Source organism: Oryx dammah, unplaced genomic scaffold, assembly GCF_014754425.2.
Source record: "Oryx dammah isolate SB20612 unplaced genomic scaffold, SCBI_Odam_1.1 HiC_scaffold_28, whole genome shotgun sequence".
Taxonomy (NCBI): Eukaryota; Metazoa; Chordata; class Mammalia; order Artiodactyla; family Bovidae; genus Oryx; species Oryx dammah.
In genome coordinates this window covers 4,092,762-4,114,969 of record NW_024070212.1, presented here as the reverse complement: position 1 = coordinate 4,114,969, position 22,208 = coordinate 4,092,762, and the positions used below count along the sequence as shown (strand labels likewise).

The window sequence follows — 22,208 nt, the reverse complement described above, 5'->3', positions numbered from 1 at the left end:
GGTCTGTGTATTTTGATTGCCTAGAGTCAGCTTTAGCACTGGTAAGTAACAGGCATTTCTCCTGAAATGCTAAGTTTTTTAGTCATATATTTACGAGGTAAGCAGATTTAAAATGCTTGCCCTAAAGTAAAATGGTCCTAGTTAAATGAGCAGCTCCTCCATAGAAAAATCTTTGTTGCAATGGTTTTCCTAGATTGTGTTATATTAAGCAAGAGAATCTCATTTTATATAGTTGTTCCTCTCCAAGTGCTTTCTTCAGGTCTTATCATTGATGTTGAGAAATCAGAGCTAGGATAAGCCCAATGAAGCCCATGTCTTCAACTCTCTCTTAAGCTCTGCCTCCTGTGATGTTTCAGCAGGAGGAAATGGTAACTTTCTCACCTTCTCTTAAATCCCTCTAGGTATCAAACTGGTTTGGAAATAAACGAATCCGGTACAAGAAGAACATAGGTAAATTTCAAGAGGAAGCCAATATTTATGCTGCCAAAACAGCGGTCACCGCTACCAATGTGTCAGCCCATGGAAGCCAAGCTAACTCACCCTCAACTCCCAACTCAGCTGGTTAGTGTTTCCTTTGATTTGGGGGAATGGTTCTCCATTTTTACATGTGCTTTCCCTGCATTGGGATTTTCTTGTTTTGGATGGGTTGATTTATGTGTTTGATTGTCTTTTTATCATTGATGCTACTTTGGGTTTTTCTTTTTATTTTCAAAATGCAGTGTGTTTTGCTGTTTATAAGATGGACTTGGCTGAGGGTTTGCAGTCATGTGTCTATTAAGTTGGACAGAGGTAAATTGACGGGTTTTGATAAGGAGACCTCTAAATTCTCCTTTCAGAGATTTTAATAAGTAAGCTTGACTTAATACTTTGAGATAGTCTCTTGGGGTTCACACATTTAGTTTGTCTCATATATCTATTTTGCTGATCCCATCACATGATGTCTGAGTCGTTTACTACCATGCATTCTACGCAAGAGTATTCACTCTTGTTTAAACATCCCATTAGAATGTTCTGGTCTGCAGAGCCAACTATGATTATTGCTATCAATTGTTTATTGTTCTTTACTGTTTTATTGTGTTGGTTTTCTTTATGTAAACTACAAAGAAAATTGCCAGTCATTAATTCAAATGATCCAGATTCCAGTTTTCCTATTATGGTATCGGTCATGTGCTATGCTCCTGATTTTATTTTAGTAAATGTGCATTATATCCCTGATTTCAGAGTTAAGGCTAACATATCTTAGGAGTGTGCCAGTTCTTAATTTCCACATGTGAAAAAAAATCATCTATAATACATAAAATATAACCTTGGTGTTTGTATGCTTGGTATTTATGGAAGGTATCCATGTTGGTGCTTTTTTAAAGGGAAAACCAGAAATAGTTCTTATTAAATAATTATTTATGTATTAATAATTAATATTAATAAAAGGCAGATTACAATATTTCTCCCCATAGTGAACCAGATGCATTGATTTTGGCTATGGGGTACACATTTAAGAAAATTGATGCCTTCAGCTTTAAAAGGTCACAGATTTAAATGTTAGATCATAATATGACTTTTCAAACTAATTTCTAACATTTGGGGAGGTATGTGGTATCTTTGACCTCCCAGCTTGTTTGTCCACTAAAATAAGCTATCTTTCTGCCTTGTGGTAGATTGTTATTGGAGATATGTAAGGCTCCACACACTAATGTTTTCTGTCAGCTTCTGGACACTTCTAATTTGTTATCATAAGGTTCTCCAAGTCACAGGGCTATACCATCACAGACTTCTTTTGTTTACGTGGAATCATGCAAGAAGAATGGCCTGGGCTTTGTAAACATGGATATGGTGAAAGACAAGGTAGAATTGAATCCAGTTTTACTTTACCCAGCACTCCAGATTAGGTAACCATAGGGAACATATTTACTTTTTGAGGTTCTGTGTATGAGTGTGTATTTCCTTCTTTTCTCATCAAGGTTTTATTGACAAAAGGATCCAGGCTAACAGGTTCAGTAACCAGAGAGTTTCCTTCTTTCCCATCGGGTCAATTATTAAGCATTTCAGACCCAACAGCACCAGTTGAATTGCACTGCTAGGCAGACATTTTCACGTGTCTTTGTGGAAGAAGTTTTATTCTGTCAACATTAGCAAAAACACACTCAACACTCTTGCAAAGGTTATCATAATGCAAAACAGATATCAAAATGACTTTTTCCTGTCCCTGCTATATCTGCCTCGCAGATGGCTTAGCATGATTTATGACTAGTTCTTAGAAGGGCCCCATGGACCCCCTTCATTACTGAGTCCGTAACTTCTTTATTCTTTCCTAAAGCACTTAAAAAGAGAAAAGTAAGCATTTTAACCCTCTCGTCTGTGTTTAAGAATTATGTTGGCTCTCTTGGAATGTCAGTCTATGATTACAGTTTTCTGAGGAATTTTTCTGGTAGCTTAACCTTCATGTGACTATTCTGAGCACAAAATAAATTATTATGGAAAATTTAAGCTAAGCTTTCCAGTGGTGCCTGAGTTGTTGGAAATAATATGCAGAGAAATTCCTTTGTATTTTTCTAAAATAGAGACAAAGAAAATACTACTGTATATGTGCAGTAGCTTGAATTTTAAAAGATAAATGTTTTAACAAGAAAAGTTATAAATGGGTTTTCTATATTTTCTTTGCTCTTAACACAACCCAAATCTCTACTCAAATAAAGGGAGAACTTACAGCCTTTCATATAGTGTGTTTATAATGTTGTATACCAGCTCCTTGATAATGATGTCAAAGAGTAAATGATAACTAATATAGCAAGTTTTACATAAGAGGGTAGTAAGTGAAAATATATTTTGTTTGAATTTGAAGTCCAGAGTTCTGAAACCTGGAAACTTTTTATATCCTCAGTATCGAAGCAGGAGTTTTTCCCAGAAGCTTTACTAAATATAAATACTTATTTCTACTGCAAGATATTTTGCAAGTAAATCTTCTTCCTTATAGAGGCTTTTGTGTGGAGAGCAGTATTTCACCATCTTTATTTAGGCCACTTCTAAATATTCCTGTTTGTTGTTATATGCCCAGCCTCCTATTTCCTTAGGCATGATTCATAAAAGTCACACAGGGCTAAGTCCTGTGAGGAATTAGCAAGCATTTAGAGATACTTGGAATACTTCATATTTTATGCCAGCAGAGCTGGGCAAAATGGATGGAACAAGGATGAAGAATAGAAAGAAGACAAGAAAATTAATTGTTTTGGGGAAAAAATGGGGACCAATTGAAGCAATAGTTATAACCCTGGGTCCATAATTCTTCTGGAGTGAACTAAAGTGATGCCTTTTCAATTTCTTATTTTTGATGGAATGATGAAAGCAAGAGTTAATATCTCAGAAAAATAAGGCCCTTTTAGGAAGGTTGGATTATCTACTGGGAAAAGCTGGAGAACTTTTTAATATCCAAGAAGAAAGAAATTGGCTTATGGGTTATAGATATTTTCTGTAGCATGGTATCAACATTGATATCTTATCAGAATCTTTGATTAGCTCAGCAGTCCCTGTCTTTTTAAGGCTCGGAACCCATAGATTAAATTATTTTGCTTAGCTTTGTGTGTGTGTGTCAAGGACAACAGGAGATTCAGCTGTGACAATTCTTCCTCCGACACTATAATGGCAAGCTCTAAACTCTTTAATATATTCTTATTGTACTCCTGAAAGGAAGTTTGGTGTTCTGAGGGATTGGTGGAAGATTATCATTTTAAAATCTCTGGATGCTGGCTTCCTAACAGGAGTTGATGTACGGTACACGTGGCTGGAGTGGAGATGATACCACCAGAGAAGTTTACTGACTCTCACACTAAATCTACAGACACCGCATGGTTTTGTTTTTTAAAACCAAGTGAAAGAATTTATCCCACTGATGTTTTCTGCTGTGTTCCTTCTTCCCGTGTTTCTACCCTTAATTTCTAAGTGGAAGATGAAAACACAGCCTCCTGGAATTGGAGCTCTGGACATGTACAGTTACTAAAGGGATTTCATACGGAACTAGATAAACATTCCCTCTTGTACTTTGCCCTGAGTAGAAAGTAACAATGATTATTTGATTTTGAGAGGGGAAAACCATGGAAAATAGAGAAATGAGCATGATAGAGTTGAGCTTACATTGAGCAAACAGGCTCTGTCTTCCAGCCTTCAAATAGTATGGGAGTCCAGTCTGATCAGACTGGCTACCTAATCTATGTGGAGCTTTGATGTCTAAACTGCAGAATTTAAGGCAATACTTGCCATTATTCTGCTTTCTAAAAATGTTGTGAGTTATAATGGGCTAATATTTTTAAACACCTTGAGTTCCTTAGGAAGGAAAAGGAAATTCATTTTTGCTTTAGGTCATTGGTTCTCAGTTGGGGTAAACTTGACATTTTTGGCTGTCACAGTCATCGGGGGTAGGTGTTCCTGGCACCTGTTGGATGGAGGCCAAGGATGTGTTTGACCATCTTATAATACATGAGATATTCCTCCACAACGAAGAATTATCAGGTCGAAAATGTGAATAGTGCCAAGGTCAAGAGATTCTGCTCTGGGTTTAGATTCTATGATTATTATACTTTTTTTTTGGATTTTGAGGTTAGCTGAGTTTTTGTTTTTGTTTTCTGAAGAAATTTAATTCTGGAAACTCTTTAGAGTAAAAATAGAGTGTTCAGGAAATTGTCTTATGAAAATGGACGTTAACACATCTCCACATTGTGTTTGAGTGAGCAAATGCATCAAAATCCATAGATGATCTGTTACTTCTGTTTAGTTGAGTGCAAATTTAGTTTTGTATGTGCCCCCCAATGTCTAGATTACAGGGTAAATGAGCCACTTGCCTCCCTCCCCAAGCCAGATTCAGAACCATTTAACTGGTAAGCATGTCTAAAACTGTGCTTCTAGTCTTTGCCATTACTTTATAGCCACCCTCAGGTAAGGGTTCAGACTGACATTCTCAGCAAGCCAGCTAATTCTGTGTTAGTCCTTTGAGAATTCCACAGCACCTCTGAGAGAGCCCATGTCCTATTTGTCCGTGATTCACATCCTTCCCAGGAGGTTATCCAATCTGGAATAAGTTCTTTCCAACTTCCACTGCCAGATGAAGAATGTGTCTTCCCGTCATTATTTAGATTTTTGCGTGGACTTGTGTCTGCTTTATTGCAGTATTCATGGCACCTAGTCTCTTCCCTCAGTGCAATCACTGCGTCTAGATACTTATCAGAGAAGCAGAAACCATGGCGCTGTTGTACACGGATGTGCAGAGACAATGAAATGCTGAAACAGCACGGCCAAAAGCAAGGGGACTCCTGCAATTACTGCTCTGATTCAAATGCATTTGTACATGAAGTACATTGATATGCGCATATTTGTCTCTATGTACATTAGGCAGCCAGACATATTTACAATTTATCTATGCACATATTTTTTTTAAATCATCTGTGTCAATTGCAGTGTCTGTCTTGTAAATGGCACATTCCGTGCCTTCATGGTTCTATGGATGCCATGTTCCTTGGCATCAGCATAGCCCTTTGGGGCTTTCTTCCGTTTCTCAGTCTGTGTGCTAATTTCCAATAGAGAGTCAACCAAGCATATAGAGTGTATGTTTATTACATGGTATTTGGTCAGGAGAGAAATAGAATACCTGAGCTTCAAACTGAATACTCTCAGGGGAAAAATCTGATTCATATAAACAGTTACAATTTGGGTTCTTAGAGCTGCTGGGTCTTGACTCTGATGACATCTACATGTGAGCATGTGTTGTAATACTATAAAGGTATTAAATACTATTTAGATTATGTTGCTGTGGTTGAAAGAAAGATGTGAGAGGGATGTAACTATAGATCATATATTATATATCTTAACATAAGAATGTGATCTGTACTATGCACTACTTCACCTACATGTTAGGAGGACTGTTTGACAGATTTGCACCACATTAATGGAAAGAAAGTCCACACCAAAGCCTCCGCCCACTGACTCGGTGTAAACCATACCTGATCAGATCTTGTACTTATTTTGCCTAAGACCCAACTTTTCTAGTTCCTTTCAGATAAATGAAATCTAGAAATGTGTTTCCCGATGACATACACAAGACATGTTGCAGAACCACAAGAATGTCATAGTTCTTTGGCTGGTGCTTGCCTTGTCCCCTACCCCTCAAAGCGGTCCCTTTTTCACAGGAGAAGGAAGTAAGAGTAGAGGGTGTGTCTACATAGCAGAATATTAATACTGAGCTGGTTCCTTGCATATGGATTAACACCCCAAAGAACAAAGCAGGAAGGATATGTTTCTTAACTTGAGGTTTTCCCCAGGTAAATTGTCCTCAAGTAAATCATCTGGTCACTAAATGACTCTTGCCTTGGAAGGAGGAGGGTACCATGAAGAGTTAAGGAAAGTGGCAGAGTTTAGAAATCACCGCTAATTAAATGGTCCTTCCATGGAACAAATAAACAAAAAAACCTCCTGTTCCGCTTAGCTGCAGCTCTTCATGTGAGGTGAGGCAGCACTCTAGGACAGCACAGATGCCCATCTTGGGAGAAAAGAAAGAGTCAGAGCTGGGGCATGAATCATTGTTGTGTGATTCCACACGGATGATGGTGGTCTCAGATCTCAAGGGCAAGAGTGCAATTTGAGCACTAAAGGGATGGAAAAAATAGAGTGGAACTGACCTGGGTCCCTGAGGTCTCTCCTTTTCCAGGCTAATGTCATGTTTTAACCAAACCTTGCACGTCGAGCTTTCTTTCCTAATGCGCTGAGCTGCACGATGACTTCAGAATAATATTAAGTTTTTCCACGGCCTTGTGTTTAGGTTGAGGGGGGGACTAGGTTTACCATAGTGGACCCAGTGGAACCCGGGTAGTGCCTGCAGGCTGAGTCTGGGAGAAAAGGTCATCTCTAGGAGTTGAAAACAGATGGTTAAATGCTCTTCTGGAGACCCACTTGATCATTATTGTTATAATTTCATATTTCATGCATGCCTGAGAATTCCTGGTTCAATTTCTGTCTCATCTTCCTCCAAAACGGCAGGTGGCAAGAAAAGCATAATATTCTCATATATTTTTTCAGTCTTCGTGGCTCTCTTAGACTGTTTGCCACCCAGAAGGGGACATCATCTTCTTTCTAGAAAATCAGGAATGTCAGTGACTTGTATCCCAGAGCCAGCCCTACTGTGCAGCGTTGCCTTCGTGCCCTCCCACCCCTAGGTGCTGCTCCCCACATGAGGGTAGATGGGTGTAGCATTAGCTTATTTAGAATCTAGCTGACAGCTCAGGTGCTCCATCGCAGTGGCAGAAATATCATCAACCAGCCCATAGTCTCCAGCTAACGGTCCCCCAGCCAGTCCCATAATTTTAGAGGCATGAGAGATCCAGGGGCTGGAGGCTGTCTCCAGTTCAAATAGACCAAGTTGAGAAGAATACATGTTTCCTTTCTCAGCTTAAAGTTGCTAAGGGGAAGCAGGCCTACAGGCGATTTGCAGGGAGATGTGGGCTTTGCATAACATGAATGATATGCACCCTTTATTGCTTGCTCTGTTCTTCATGCTACTAACCAGACTCTGTTGATATTGTTTTGATTGTAGTTTCTGTTTGAGGGGGGGTTGCTTTGCATGTCATTCTTCCTCTTGGCTGTCAGTTGCGGGGGTTGAGCCTTTTCCTTTCTGTGATTCAGCTACCTCACTCTTTCCTTTCCAGGTTCTTCCAGCTCTTTTAACATGTCAAACTCTGGAGATTTGTTCATGAGCGTGCAGTCACTCAATGGGGATTCTTACCAAGGGGCCCAGGTTGGAGCCAACGTACAATCACAGGTAGGGACCCAGCCAATGTGCCGCCAGGTGAATGCCTTAGAGTCCAGGAGCCGGCAGCCGGACTGGCACTTCCTGCTTCTGTCCAGCCAGACAGAGACAGAGAGATGTAGAGACCAAACCTGACCAGCAACCAAACCAAAACAAAGACAACCACTGTCGTGGGGAATCTTGTCCATACTTTGTGAATGCATTTGGCTCTGGCTTGTCAGTCGGACGAGGAGGGCAGGAGAGGAGCGAGCGCAGGGTGAGGTGACTGAGGCAAGTGGACCCAGTGTGTTCTTTGCTCACAAAAGGGAAAGGGAGGAGTTCAGTCTGTCGGCTTGCTTTCCAGGTTTCTCTCTGGTTTGTTGGTTTTTCCACACTCGACATTCGCCCGCTATGGAGGTCATTAATGACTAGGCACATACCTAAGTATCTCAGGTTTTCATGTTAGCCTTTAAAAATACCCAGTCAGGTTGACTGAACTCATCTTTGTAGTCATCATTGAGAAGGGACTTGAGCTTCTGGTGACAAATCTGGTCCATGCCGGGAAACAAAACTCAAGTCGTGTGGCATAAGCCCTCAGCACTCCTTAGTCAGCAGCTCACCTTCACGACAACTCAGAAGCCATCCTTCTGTGTGAGCACACAGCCTGACGTGACGGGGTGAAGGTGTGTGCTCTGGGTCAGGGTCGCTAGGGCGATTCTGAGCCACGCCCACCCAGGGTCCCACCTGCGTGAGAACAAGAAGCATTACGTGCCTAGAGTAGACCAGCTGGCTGGTGATTCAGCCCCTTGCTTTGGAAACATTGCCTGGCACCAAGTTTGAAGATACACAGTCAGACTTTGCCCACATGACTAGACAACTGGCCATTAGTTAAGTCCTCAAAAAGACAGCATTAGTTGCACACTGTTCTCTCTGTGAGGTGGCTGGCTGGCCCTTCTAAATAGAACCTTGACTTTTATAAGCTCCTGAGCAAAGAAGTTATATAGGACGATCTGGAGAGAAGGGAAAAATCTTTCAGTCTCCCCACTCACCCACCCCCTGCTGTCTTATGTAACAGTAGTTTCGTTGTTGGGAAACCCAGCTTTCTTTGACCGTTTTTGTCTTGCTTACTAAGCTCAGAAAGGATAATGGATTTGGCAGAGAGTGGAGGCCCACCCTCCTAATGGTTCCTTTCCCAGGAAGAATATCTCCAATGGTTGCATTAATTTGGCGTGCCCAAATGGTAGCCTGTGTGGTGATGACCTGTGTCACTTATCCTGCATCTCTCTGACTAATCTCCTCTCTGTTGTTGTTCATCCGTTTAGGTGGATACCCTTCGCCATGTTATCAGCCAGACAGGAGGATACAGTGACGGACTCGCAGCCAGTCAGATGTACAGTCCGCAGGGCATCAGTGTAAGAAAACAAGGCTCCCCCCACCCTTTGTTTCTATTCTATCACTGCCAATTATTTCAAAGCCACAGGGCTCAGAATGCCACTTAGTAGGACTTATCTTGGCTTTACGGTCACCTAGTTTCTTGTTTCTGTATCAGTCATGCCATCGGCAGCATTCTACCCTCAAAAAAAGTGGCGATTGGGCAGGCTTCATGCAGGCAGCTGGCGTCTAGGGCTGTCACACACAATCAGTGTTTGCATGGCACCTGCGGCCACATGCTTTCAGCTGAGAGGGGCTGCCAAACAGGTGACACCTAGTACAGTGGTAGGAGATGTTGCCACAAGCAGGGACCTGAGAACCTGATGAGGAAAGACCGGTAACCAGAACCCCTTGCATCCTGGTCTGTGGTCTTAAAAAAAATAGCTTTCTCCAATCTGAGGATGATTTTCTAAAAATTAACACAGAGGCTGGCGAGGTTGAAGGGGTGGGGAGGGGTGCAGACCATCTTCTAGTTGTTCTTGGGTGCACTGGCGGCTCCTGACTAGCATGAAAATTCATAGCGACAAGCTATGTCGCACAGAGTGAAATCGATCAGACAGACACAAGGAGAACCGAGTGTAGATTTGGGACAGCAATCCAACTTGATTTCTCAGATCAATCGTCCGCTATCTCAGCAGCGGTGACAGCAAGCTGGGACAAGAGGGCAGTCTGGAAAAGGAGGCTGTGCTTTGGATCAGGGGTGATTCCCTAGGCTTTTAGAGGTCATGAGATGCTCCGGTAGAACTACTGGCTCAGAACTAACTAAGAAAACTATGATTGGATGACGGTGAGGATTTTTTTTTTTTTTTTCGTTTCTGTCGTTGGCATTAAAATACATTGGGGGTGGAAGGAAGGAAAGGTGGGCATTGTATGTTAGCGTGATCCTCACCTGTACTAATTGAGGCATGGCATCCGCAATGAAAAGAGTGAGAGCTTTTCAACTCTACATTGGTGAAATTGTACATGACGATGGCCAGACTGGAAGGAAACAAGAGGGTACCAGCTGTTTCATCAGATGAGGAATGGTTGAAAAAATTAGGAATTCTTAACCTATTAAAGAGAAGGTTTGAATGGTAAGTAAGAGTTTGAGACATGCTGTCATCTGTGAGATACTGGCTTCATTCTGAATGATGTAAAGGGAGTAGGGTAGAATCCTGAGTAGAAACATTTTACTTCAACATCGGAAGGGCCTTTCTTACAGTCAGTGCTGTCCAAAGAAGGGGTCTATTGCCAGTGGAAGCCAAGGATTTCCCATCATTGGAGCATTCAGGCATGGTTTGGCTAACTATTAATACTTGGTCAGGATGTTGTGGAAGAGGGTTAAGTACCAGGTGGTGACTGTCTTGGTGACTTTCAAGGCCTCTTCCAATTCAGAATTCTTTATTTTCTGCCTGCCTTTGGCAAAATCTCTTCTGAATTTCTATAATATTTGTCAAGTTCCTCTCTGGGAGGGAAGTGGGAGGTCAAAGCTGACCCTGTTAAACATACTCTGGGCACCTGTGTCTGTTATTTAGAAAGAGTTTCCAGAGTAGAAGGATTTTTCCCTTCTTGTGCTTATACTAATTATTCTTCTTATATTCATGGCTGACTTACCAGGTGTCTGCTTAGAAAAATCCAAGGCAATATGATGGAGAATTCTGTCCTCAAAAATGGATTCCAAATGAATTAAGTTGTTCTGTGTTGGGGGAGGGGGATTTGTTCAAGTGCATATGCATGTATACTCTGCCTGAATCTTTTTGAGCTGGAATATAGGTCTTTCCATCAGAAGTTTTGCTCTGTGTGTAAGTGGATGAGAGGAACATGAAGAAGGATAAGAGTGTGGGGAGGAGACTGTGGACACACTCAGAAAGAGAACTGAAGAAACTCTACGTGACTGGGCAGGAAGTTGGGCTGACAGTTCTGCTATTTGGCATCTTTCCTAATTGAGCAGAAGAGAGCCGCCCTCAGACTCAGGGGGCTCACTATGGGCCCCTCTGACGTCATCTGGTGGGCTGGGAATCATTTCTGAAATAGTGTAACCACACATGTGCAGACTATTATGTCTGATTACATAAACCCACCACAAAAACTGGGCTGGAAAATGCCACTTGAAAGAGTCTCATTTTGCATTAATTTTTTTCCCCTGTGAACTGTGTTTATTTTATTTCAGGGTCTTTAGTACACAGGATAAATGAATCAAAGGCTGATCATAATATGGTCTGTTCTTTTGGTATCAATTTTAAGCTGTGTCACCTGCAGCAGACTAAGCTTGTCAGAGCTATTTTTAGAGAGTGGTATTAGATGCCGAGACATGTGTATGTACAGAGAGGGGTACTGGCTGCTAGGAGGAGAGAGAGAGAGAAAGGAGTGAGATGAGAAGAGACAAGGACAGGAATGAAAGATTTGAGCCAAGGAATAAAAATAAACAATTCCAAAACCCAAGGAGGCAATGGAATTCCCAGCTGGGCTCTGGATTGTGTTTCACTCAGTGGAGGACGTTTTCTGGGCAGCCTTTATCCCTGACTAGGTTTTTACAGCACCCACATCTTATCCAACCAGCGTCTATTTTAAACCTCATGGAGTTCAGACCACTTGCATTAACTCAGCCCATGTTCAATGGGGTCACAATGTGTAGTGGCAAGAACCCTGCGCTGGGAGTTGAGAGACTCTGGTCCTTGTTTCTCTCATGTGTCCATGGGCAGGCATCGAACCTTGTCTTTTATAAAATGGGGGTAGTATTTCCCACTCTTAATACCTTCATGGCTGCTTTAGGGGAAAAGAGAAAATAGGTAGGGAAGGGCTTGGCAAAGCATCAGTTGTTCCACATGAGTGCAGATGAAATGTTGTAAGTGATAACTTTCTAATTTGACCTTTTTCCTCCGTGTGAGCAGTTTTCCCAGTAGGTAGTTCCTAGTGAAGATAGGTTAGGACACAGTTGTCATTTTTTTTTTCCTCTTATGGAAAGGTATGCTTTTGAAAAGGATACAGAGTTATACAAGGCTTAAGGACCCCCTTCCTTAGCCATGGTGAGCATTAAATTATAGCTCCTTAAGTGCTTTGTGTTCTCAAATGACAACGGGCAGTGTTTACTGGGATTAGAGTGGTTCTAAGAGATGGAGGGAGATTATTGCACTTCTCCGTCCATCAGACAGACTGAAAGATCACTTAGCTCTCAGAGCCACTCTTTGCTTTCCTTTCCCATGGCCACCATCCTCCTTCTAGAAAAGTTTATTAGCTAGGCTATTGTGAATATTTCTTAATTACCATTAATGCCTTCAGCGTCTCCTTTCTCTTACCCGCATCCCCTGAATTTTGTCATTCTTTGCCCAGAAATCTTAAGCACCTCTCTATTGCCTACCTAAGAAAGTACAGTCCCTGAATCTGACATTCAGAATCCTCCACACTCTGGCCCTATCTACCTATCCATCCCCCTCATCCTGTCATCCAGTAATCTTTGGATGCCAAGCAATGTGGTCAGCTCACCTTTACCTGGCTACACACATCCCCCAACCTTCACACCTATGTGTCATCTATGGAAATATCCTTTCTTCCTATATTACCTTCCGTTTCCCACCCACTCCCCCACATCCCACTGACTGTCCCACACCTAGCTCCTCCTTACTGTTTGTCTTCTTAACACTCCTTTCCCTCTTCTCTCTATCAATCATATATACACATTTCCTTGCATTACAGATATGTGCACAGACACACTTCACACTCTCTGTATTTCATCCCCAAATACATGTCCTGAAATGTATATATTAGTTGCTCAAAACATGTTTGTTGAATAAGTCAGATAGAAGGAGACAAGTTACCACTGAATTTTAAAATGCCACATCTTACATACAGCTGTAAAGGATCCAGTAATGATTTTTCCCTTAAATGACTTCCTAACTCACAATAGACTCTCTTTTTAACTCAAAAAGCTTTTTAAGTATTCCTTTTTGGAAAAACTTCTTGACCAAGGCAAATTCTCTGAGAATAAGAGTCAGATCAGCATTAAATAAATTAAGCTGTACAGTGATGATATTTTCAAGAGAATTATCACTTTGAATTTCTTAATGCTATCTTTCCTAAAAGAATCCCCTTACCAAAACCTGTTTGTGGGGTAGCCATCCACATAGCAAGAGAATATCTTTTCTTTTAAAAAAAAATTATTGAACTATAGTTGATTTACAATATTGTGTTAATTTCTTCTGTACAGCAAAGTGACTCAATTATACATATATATACACACACATTCTTCATATTCTTTTCCATTATGGCTTGTCACAGGATGTGGAATACAGTTCCTTGCGCTGTACAATAGGACCTTGTATATCTATCCTATATATAATAGTTTGCATCTGCTAATCCCAAACCCCCAGTCCTTCCTTGCCCTTCCCCCAGTCCCCCTTGGCAACCACAAGTCTGGAGAACATCGGTTTTTATGGGGTTCTCAATGCTGTCTCTACCAGACTTTGGACCAGAACCTGTAGGAACAGGTGAAAGGTAGCAGCACCTTGAAGTCAGGAAACTTGGATTCTTCTTGTGGCTTTTCTTCTGGCAAGTCTGTTCATCTCTATTTCATTCATCTGTCAAATTTTCCCAATGAATAAGCTCTAAGGTCCTTGCTGCTGCTGCTGCTGCTAAGTCGCCTCAGTCGCGTCTGACTTTGTGCTACCCCATAGACAGCAGCCCACCAGGCTCCCCCGTCCCTGGGATTCTCCAGGCAAGAACACTGGAGTGGGTTGCCATTTCCTTCTCCAATGCATGAAAGTGAAAAGTGAAAGTGAAGTCGCTCAGTCATGTCCGACTCTTAGCGACCCCATGGACTGCAGCCCACCAGGCTCCTCCGTCCATGGGATTTTCCAGGGAAGAGTGCTGGAGTGGGATGCCATTGCCTTCTCCAAAGGTCCTTTCAGCTTAGTTAATTCTGGAGTCCTACAAGTATGTTTTTTGATTTCTACTGTTCGCTCCAGGGACACCAGACTCAACTGTAAGCTCCTCTCGCCAGACAACTTTTCCATTTGAGTTAGCCTCCACCATGCTTTCTCGCTGCTCCATCACTTACCCCTCTGATTGGATCTTAAGGGAAGGAGAGAGCTTGCCCATGTGAACTTCTCCCTTTGAATTCAGAGATTTGTAGTGGCAGAAAGCATTCAGTTGTTAGAGTGAAATGATTTATTTTTAATTATTTTAGAATGTGACTTAAGTGAGTAAGTTCACTCCAGTCCCCTCTTAAATATTGATAGATAACCAGTGTAAGAGTTTTCTTACTCAAAAGATGAAGTGAAAATGGAAATAAAGTGTTGGTATTCTCTCTATAAAGGCAGAGTGCCATTAACATCAGTTGATGACAGAAAAATCTCATTGATTTTACTTTGTGATAATTATAGTAGTGGAAAAATAGCGATGAAGCTTTGATCTTTGTAAACCATAACTTACGTGTTTTTATTTTTGTTTTTGCTTTTTCCCATGTTAGGCAAAGGGACAAAAGGACATTTACGAAGAAAATAAATAAAACGTAGAAATTGAGGCAAAAAATAGTGAACTATTTTAGTGAACATGTTTCAGGCATTTGGATATCACAGAGGTTACTTGCTAATACTTGGCCACATGCCATCATTTTAATTTTTTCTTAACTACTTCTGAGAGACCTCCTTCCAGTTAAAGTATATAAGATGTTGCCACATGTGGAACTGTAGGGAATTGTGGGGAATGAGAATGAGAATTAAAATCATATGCAGATCTTTAAAAACTCACTTTAATTATATGAAGCTTTAATTGTTATACCGAACCAAATACGAATTTTGAAGATATTAAAACATTCAGATGTGCCCCCAGTTAGTTGCCTTTGGGCTCCTCTGGTCCTATGGACAGGTAGCAGTGAACAGCCCCAGGCTAGGGGGTAAAGAGTGTGAGGACAGGCTTGAACATAGTGAACCAGTATCTGCACAGTTGAAGGCAGGGGAACAGAGCTGATGGACTCCTGCCTTCCAGAAGCCTATAGCCTGGTTCTCCCTGATGACAGAGCCAAAAGGAAACAGAGTAAGTCTCTTTAGCTTCTTACATGATGTGGCCTTTAAGCCTTAATACTGTATCAACTGAGCATTTGAGACAAGAAAAGTATTCTGTTTGAGTCCACAATAGTTGAAGCAAAAAAAAAAAAAAAATCCCAATATTGTAATTTCATACGTAATCCATTGGTTTTCCTCAGCTGTCAGGTAAAAGTCCTTATAGGTATAAAAGATGAATGAGGCCAGATCATTCAATGGCATACAGTGGCATTTTCATATATTTATTGATTCATTTACTCATATATTCATTCATATGTTCATTCAATAAATATATCATCAATAGCATTTTTGACCTAAGGGAATGAGGCTACTTCATAATATATTCAGGTCGAGTTGGAGACCCTGATGCCAATCAGGATGTATTTTAACTTTCAGTCTCACACAACACTTTATTTGAGATTAGGCTTCCTGTTCTTGGAATACTAGGTAGGACAAGGGAACCAATAAATTCTGTAGTTTAGGAGGGGATTTGAAATTAAGTTATAAAGCAAAAGAGGGGAATTCAAGACCAGCTAGCAATAGTTTGAGAAATCTACTCCCCTCCTGACCAAAATGTCATATCATGGACCTATAATAAAGTAAGTATCCTTTTGTGGAGATGACTTTCTCTTTAGAAGGAGAAGTAGTCACAAAGAATTTTGTTGATCTCAAACCTACTGATACAGTCACTCCAAACATGATCACATTTAAAGTGTATGTGGGGAGATGTGTGTACGTATCTTTCATTTCTGGTACTTTCTGCCTGGGTGACTGGACAAGTCACTTTCTCTTGATAGGATTCAGTTTCCTGAACTCTAGAAAGGATACTTGAGCTGAATGATGTCAGAGGCCTCTTCCAGCATCCCTGTTCTGACAAGCATGATGTTTCTCCATTCCTAAGAAAATATGGGAGGAAAGGAAATATACTTAAAAGCTATAAGGAAAAGATAAATTTGCATTTGGGGGAAGAGTGTCATCTATGATATAACAATGGTACCATGCTATTTTCACTGAAATTGATATGTTACATCATCCTGCCCATTTGGGCCCACCTGTGTCCCTGGACAGTCATGCTGTCCTGGGCTAGGACCAGGTTAGTTGTTCGAGATTCAAGTCTCCCCTGCCTTCTGCTCTATAAAGAAAAAAATTACAACCTCCAAAGGTCAGTTTGTTTCTGTGGTTGCTCCTGAAGGTGGCATAGCCCCTTAGACCTAAGTAAATATTAAGCTAATTAAATTGGCTGAATTCAATTGTGGGAAAAGTTAGTACTGGTTTCAAAAGATGGCCCCCTTGCCCTCTGGGAAAGAGTTTCATGTTCTTAGACAAACTTATTTTTAGATAAAATATTAGACCTCTTTTAAAGAAAATACAATTGTTATTTTTTTTCCTTTTTTATTTTTTTTAAATTTTTATTTTTACTATATTTTACTTTACAATACTGTATTTGTTTTGCCATACATTGACATGAATCTGCCACAGGTGTACATGAGTTCCCAATCCTGAACCCCCCCTCCCACCTCCCACCCCATATCATCTCTCTGGATCATCCCCGTGCACCAGCCCCAAGCATCCCGTATCCTGTATCAAACATAGACTGGCGATTCGTTTCTTACATGATAGTATACATGTTTCAATGCCATTCTCCCTAAACATCCCACCCTCTCCCTCTCCCTCAGAGTCCAAAAGTCTGTTTTATACATCTGTGTCTCTTTTGCTGTCTCACATACAGGGTTATCATTACTATCTTTCTAAATTCCATATATATGTGTTAGTATACTGTATTGGTGTTTTTCTTTCTGGCTTACTTCACTCTGTATAATTGGCTCCAGTTTTATCCATCTCATTAGAACTGATTCAAATGTATTATTTTTAATGGCTGAGTAATACTCCATTGTGTATATGTACCACAGCTTTCTTATCCATTCATCTGCTGATGGACATCTAGGTTGTTTACATGTGCTGGCTATTATAAACAGTGCTGCAGTGAACATTGGGGTACATGTGTCTCTTTCAGTTCTGGTTTCCTCAGTGTGTATGCCCAGGAGTGGGATTGCTGGGTCATAAGGCAGTTCTATTTGCAATTTTTTAAGGAATCTCCACACTGTTCTCCATAGTGGCTATACTAGTTTGCATTCCCACCAACAGTGTGAGAGGGTTCCCTTTTCTCCACACCCTCTCCAGCATTTATTGCTTGCAGACTTTTGGATCACAGCCATTCTGACTGGTGTGAAATGGTACCTTATTGTGGTCTTGATTTGCATTTCTCTGATAATGAGTGATGTTGAGCATCTTTTCATGTGTTTGTTAGACATCTGTCTTCTTTGGAGAAATGTCTATTTAGTTCTTTGGCCCATTTTTTGATTGGGTCATTTATTTTTCTGGAATTGAGCTGCATAAGTTGCTTGTATATTTTTGAGATTAGTTGTTTGTCAGTTGCTTCATTTGCTATTATTTTCTCCCATTCTGAAGACAGAAATATAGATCAATGGAACAAAATAGAAAGCCCAGAGATAAATCCACACACCTGTGGACACCTTATCTTCGACAAAGGAGGCAAGAATATACAATGGAGTAAAGACAATCTCTTTAACAAGTGGTGCTGGGAAAACTGGTCAACCACTTGTAAAAGAATGCAACTAGATCACTTTGTAACACCACACCAAAAATAAACTCAAAATGGAGTAAAGATCTAAATGTAAGACCAGAAACTATAAAATTCCTAGAGGAGAACATAGGCAAAACACTCTCCGACATAAACCACAGCAGGATCCTCTATGATCCACCTCCCAGAATACTGGAAATGAAAGCAAAAATAAACAAATGGGATCTAATTAAAATTAAAAGCTTCTGCACAACAAAGGAAACTATAAGCAATTGTTATTTTAAAATTTGGTACATTTAAAAAATCTCTATCTCTGGCTCTAGTTGAGTTTAGGGAAATTCTCTTCCATGTCTTTAAATATTCTCTAGTTTCACAGAAATATAATGCAGAAGGCATGACTGACTTGAGTCTGAAGCATCTAACCAAATAAGTAAATGAATAAATGCTTTATTCAACAGATTTATGAAGAACCTTCTGATACCCAGTGCCAGGAACGCAAATATCAATAGGACATGGCTCTTGTACTCTGTAAAGTCACAGAAAGCTAGAAGGACTGGGAGTTTCCTGGTACAGTCCCCAGCTTCTCTGAAAGGGAAGGACTATGGCACCAAATATCATCAATGTAATACTATTTTTAAAGAATTTGGGGAATGGCCATCATAAAAGGTATTTACATATATATAATATTCCTATCAACTAAAAATATATGCTTATAAACATGGCATATTCATTTATAGATTTGCAAAGTGACTCTGCCAAAAGTTGTGCTTTCCAAAAGAACTTTTTTACACGAGTGGAAATTTCACTCATGTCCTATAAGTTAACCATAAGCCACACGTGGTTGTTAAGTACTTGAAATGTGGCTAGTGTGACTAAGAAAATGAATGTATTAATTGTGTCTAATTTGATGGCTGGTGGCTGCCATGTTGGACAGAGCAATTTTAGAATCTCTGCCAATCGTGCCGTGGTCACCAAAAGTGGCACAATAGTGTTCACGCTGTGAAACAGTAGACTTCCTAACACAGAACGCAGAAAGGCATGCTTTCTGCTTAAATAAGCCTTTCCTTGTATAAATTGAACTCTATTAAAAATTAACCATATGCAAGAAGTTAACTCAGATTAGTGTAATAATGTGCTTTAAACAATGAAGTAATTATAAGAAGGAAGATTGAAAATACCAATACATAAATACCAACATTTATTATGGTTCTATTTGCAGCAATTTCCAACTCTGTCCACTCCTAATCATCTAATCTAATAATTTTCCAAGCTTAAGTTAGACATGTCTTTGAATTCATCTTGATTTAAGCCTTTCTTTATGTCTAAAATCCCTTTGGGAATTAGGGCCAGTTTCTGTTTTGGACCTCTCAGATGACCAGGCTTTGCTGGCAGCCTCTGCTTAGATGTTCCTTCCTCCCAAGTCAGCATCCTTTGCAGCACCTGGGAGCTTGAGACCAGTGAAGAATCTCAAGCCTCACCCAAACTCTTAAATCAGATTTCACATGTTAACCAGATCCTATGGTGATTCCTAAGCACATTGAGTTTGAGAAGGTCTGTTCTAGTGGGTAAAGCCTTTCAACACTGCCTAAGACTTCCCTAAGGAAAGGAATTATGTAGCTATCTTTGCATTAAAGATTCTTTTTTTTCTTTTTTAATTTTTCCAGTTTTATTTTGAAATTTTCCAACATATAGAAAATTTAGAAGAATTTTATAGCAAAACTTACCTGTATACCTACCACCTAGATTCCATCATTAATGTTTTACTCCACTGGCCTCATCATACATCCTTCTTTCATGTCTGTATCCTTCTACCTATCTATCAGTCCATCTTTTTTTTTCTTTTTTGGATGCATTTCAAAGACAGCAGTGCACTTTCACCTAAATAAATACTACTGGTATGTATATCATTTATTGGGGTTTGATATTTGTTTGTAGTTTTTTTTCTTCTGAGGTAAAATTTTACACAATTATATGTAAAAACAGTAAGCCTATATTCTCTAAGTTTTGACAAATGAAATACACTTGCATCTAAATTTCTTACCCTTCCCTTTCTTGGGTCTACCCCTTTCGCATAGTTTACAAAACAATCAAAAAAGAAGCAAAGGGAAGCATGGACTGAGCACCAAGTTATCCACACAAGAGCCTGTTCTTTTCCAGCCTGTCAAATGTTCCCCTCCTCTTTCCAGCCCTAGCTACTTCCCACCCCTTCACTCTATCTCATGCTCAAACAGGCCCATTTAAAATGGATTGAGACGGTTGATTCTACATTTGCTTTAGGTTCTGACTTGATGTGCCTGCTTTTAAGGCTTTTAAGACTTACAGCCCTCTTCCATACTAAGAACTTTCAAAATATATAGACGTAGAGACTAATGATGTTTGGAAGTTAAATTCTTATATGATTTCCTCACTTGTAAGAAATTACATTTCTCCTCATTTAATCTTTTGCCATTTCTTCCCCTTTCTTCTGTAGCGTCTTTTCGTTTGAAGTCAAATTCATTTTCTGAAACCTTCTCCAAACTTCTGTGAGCTTATTAGGTTTTCAAACTCACACACCTGCCTAAAATTATACTCTGTTTCTCCTTCAGGAACTGACCTAGCCTGGGAGTGTGTAAGTCAGGCTCAGGTAACCTGTGGGCCTAGAGGATACTCTTAACAGTGAGAGAATGAGGTTCTGATGAGGGAAGTTTCAGGTCCCTCTCTCATCAGAACTCAGGATACAGGGACCCAGCATAACAGCTGAGGGTTCCGTGCCTTTTTAGAGGGGTAGGAGAACAAAAGCACAATTAATTACATGCTTAATGTTCTGGGGATAACTTGAGCCTCCACCAATATCCATGTCTATACTAAGAATACTAACTCATAATATTTATTGAGTGCCCTATGACAACCCACTCCAGTTTTCTTAGGGGCTTTCCTGGTAATCTGGGCTCAGACGATAAAGAGTCTGCCTGCAGTGCAGGAGACCTGGGTTCATTCCCCTATTAGGGAAGATTCCCTGGAGAAGGGAATGGCTATCCACTCCAGCAGTATTCTTGTCTGGAGAATTCCATGGACAGAGGAGCCTGTCCATGGGGTCACAAAGAATCAGACACAATGGAGAGACTAACACTTTCAGCTTTTCAGTTAGACCAATGTCTTTATAAACATTCTCATCTCCATTTTATAGATGAGAAAATGGAGACTCAAAGAGGTTAAGTGGTTTGCCCAAGATCAATCTGCTAGTCAGTGATTGAGCCAGGGTGTGGACCCAAGATGGTCTAACTACAAAGCTTCTGTTCTTCCCCTTTATCCAGACTGACCTTTGAAACGCTAGTCCTTAAACGCTTAATTGAGGTGGCAAAAACCTTACAGTAAGAGAATCCATTATGTTTCCTGATAATTTATATTTTGGGGCCAGGCTGAAGTGGGAAAGAGCTATAAGAACTCAGTTATGACTATTCTGTTATATATCTTACCAGGGTAGGTAGCATCTAGAAGGCTTAAGATTGATTAGTTCTTTTATTAAAAATAAATCTAAAAATTATATAGAAAGTCCTTACCTGGATACAGCTTACTCTATAGCATACTGTGTCATATTTGGTTAGCCAACTTAGCCAGGGATCCAGTTATCATACTCAAGGTGGAAGATGAGCATTGAGGAAACTGGGGCATCAACTATAGAAGTAACAGTTTTTCTAGATCAAATAGAAAGGATAAGAGGGAGCCACCCTGTTTCATAGGGCCAGGACTTCTACCAAGTGTCTCTCTTTGTCAACACTTAATACTTGGCATTTTTAATAATTGAAATGAGTAAAAATTTTCAAAAATAAGTTAAATGAATAAGTGCAACAAAGTACATGGATAACAAGGATAACAAGCTTCATTCATCTATGGATGAATGAGGCTAAAAAATAGAAGAAAATGGCAAATTATAAAGATCCAGGAAACAAGAGAACATAATTAAGAAGAAAGTAGGCAATGAAAGGATAAAAATGGCAAGAGATGGAGAAAATTGCATGTGAAATGGCAAAATGAAGGTTTCAGGCAATTATGATACACAAGCAGTAAAGAGAACAATTAAAACATAAAATAAGCTAGAATGAGTGGTTGAAATAAATAGCATCCACGGAGAACATACTTACAAAAATTATAAAACAGATCAAGTAGTAATAAAGTAAGGAAGTAGTATAAAGCAGTAAATTAAAGAACAATTAAAAATCAATAAGAAGAGAAAACAGACTAAAATGACAATAATTGTATTAATAACTAACACTTATTGACTTCTTCCCATGTGTTAGGCATTTTAAATGCATTAGCTTATTTAATTCAAGCTTATTATAATAATTAGGATATTTGAAAAATGTAAAACAAAAAAAGTTTAGAGGATGGTAAAATCAAGTATCACAACAACAACAAC

General features: G+C 39.9%; 1 protein-coding gene across 6 annotated transcripts in view; it reads left to right on the top strand.

Moving 5' to 3' along the window:
* PBX1 (PBX homeobox 1) overlaps nt 1-22,208 on the top strand; it is a 335,304-nt gene that overhangs the window by 251,971 nt on the left and 61,125 nt on the right. For 4 of the 6 annotated variants that reach the window (XM_040229976.1, XM_040229975.1, XM_040229973.1 and 1 more), the window contains 3 exons: nt 402-561; nt 7,683-7,795; nt 9,085-9,174. In XM_040229976.1, the coding sequence (XP_040085910.1) occupies nt 402-561; nt 7,683-7,795; nt 9,085-9,174 (363 nt within the window). The remainder of the gene's footprint in view (nt 1-401; nt 562-7,682; nt 7,796-9,084; nt 9,175-22,208) is intronic. The other 2 variants (XM_040229979.1, XM_040229978.1) reach the window with 1 other exon arrangement.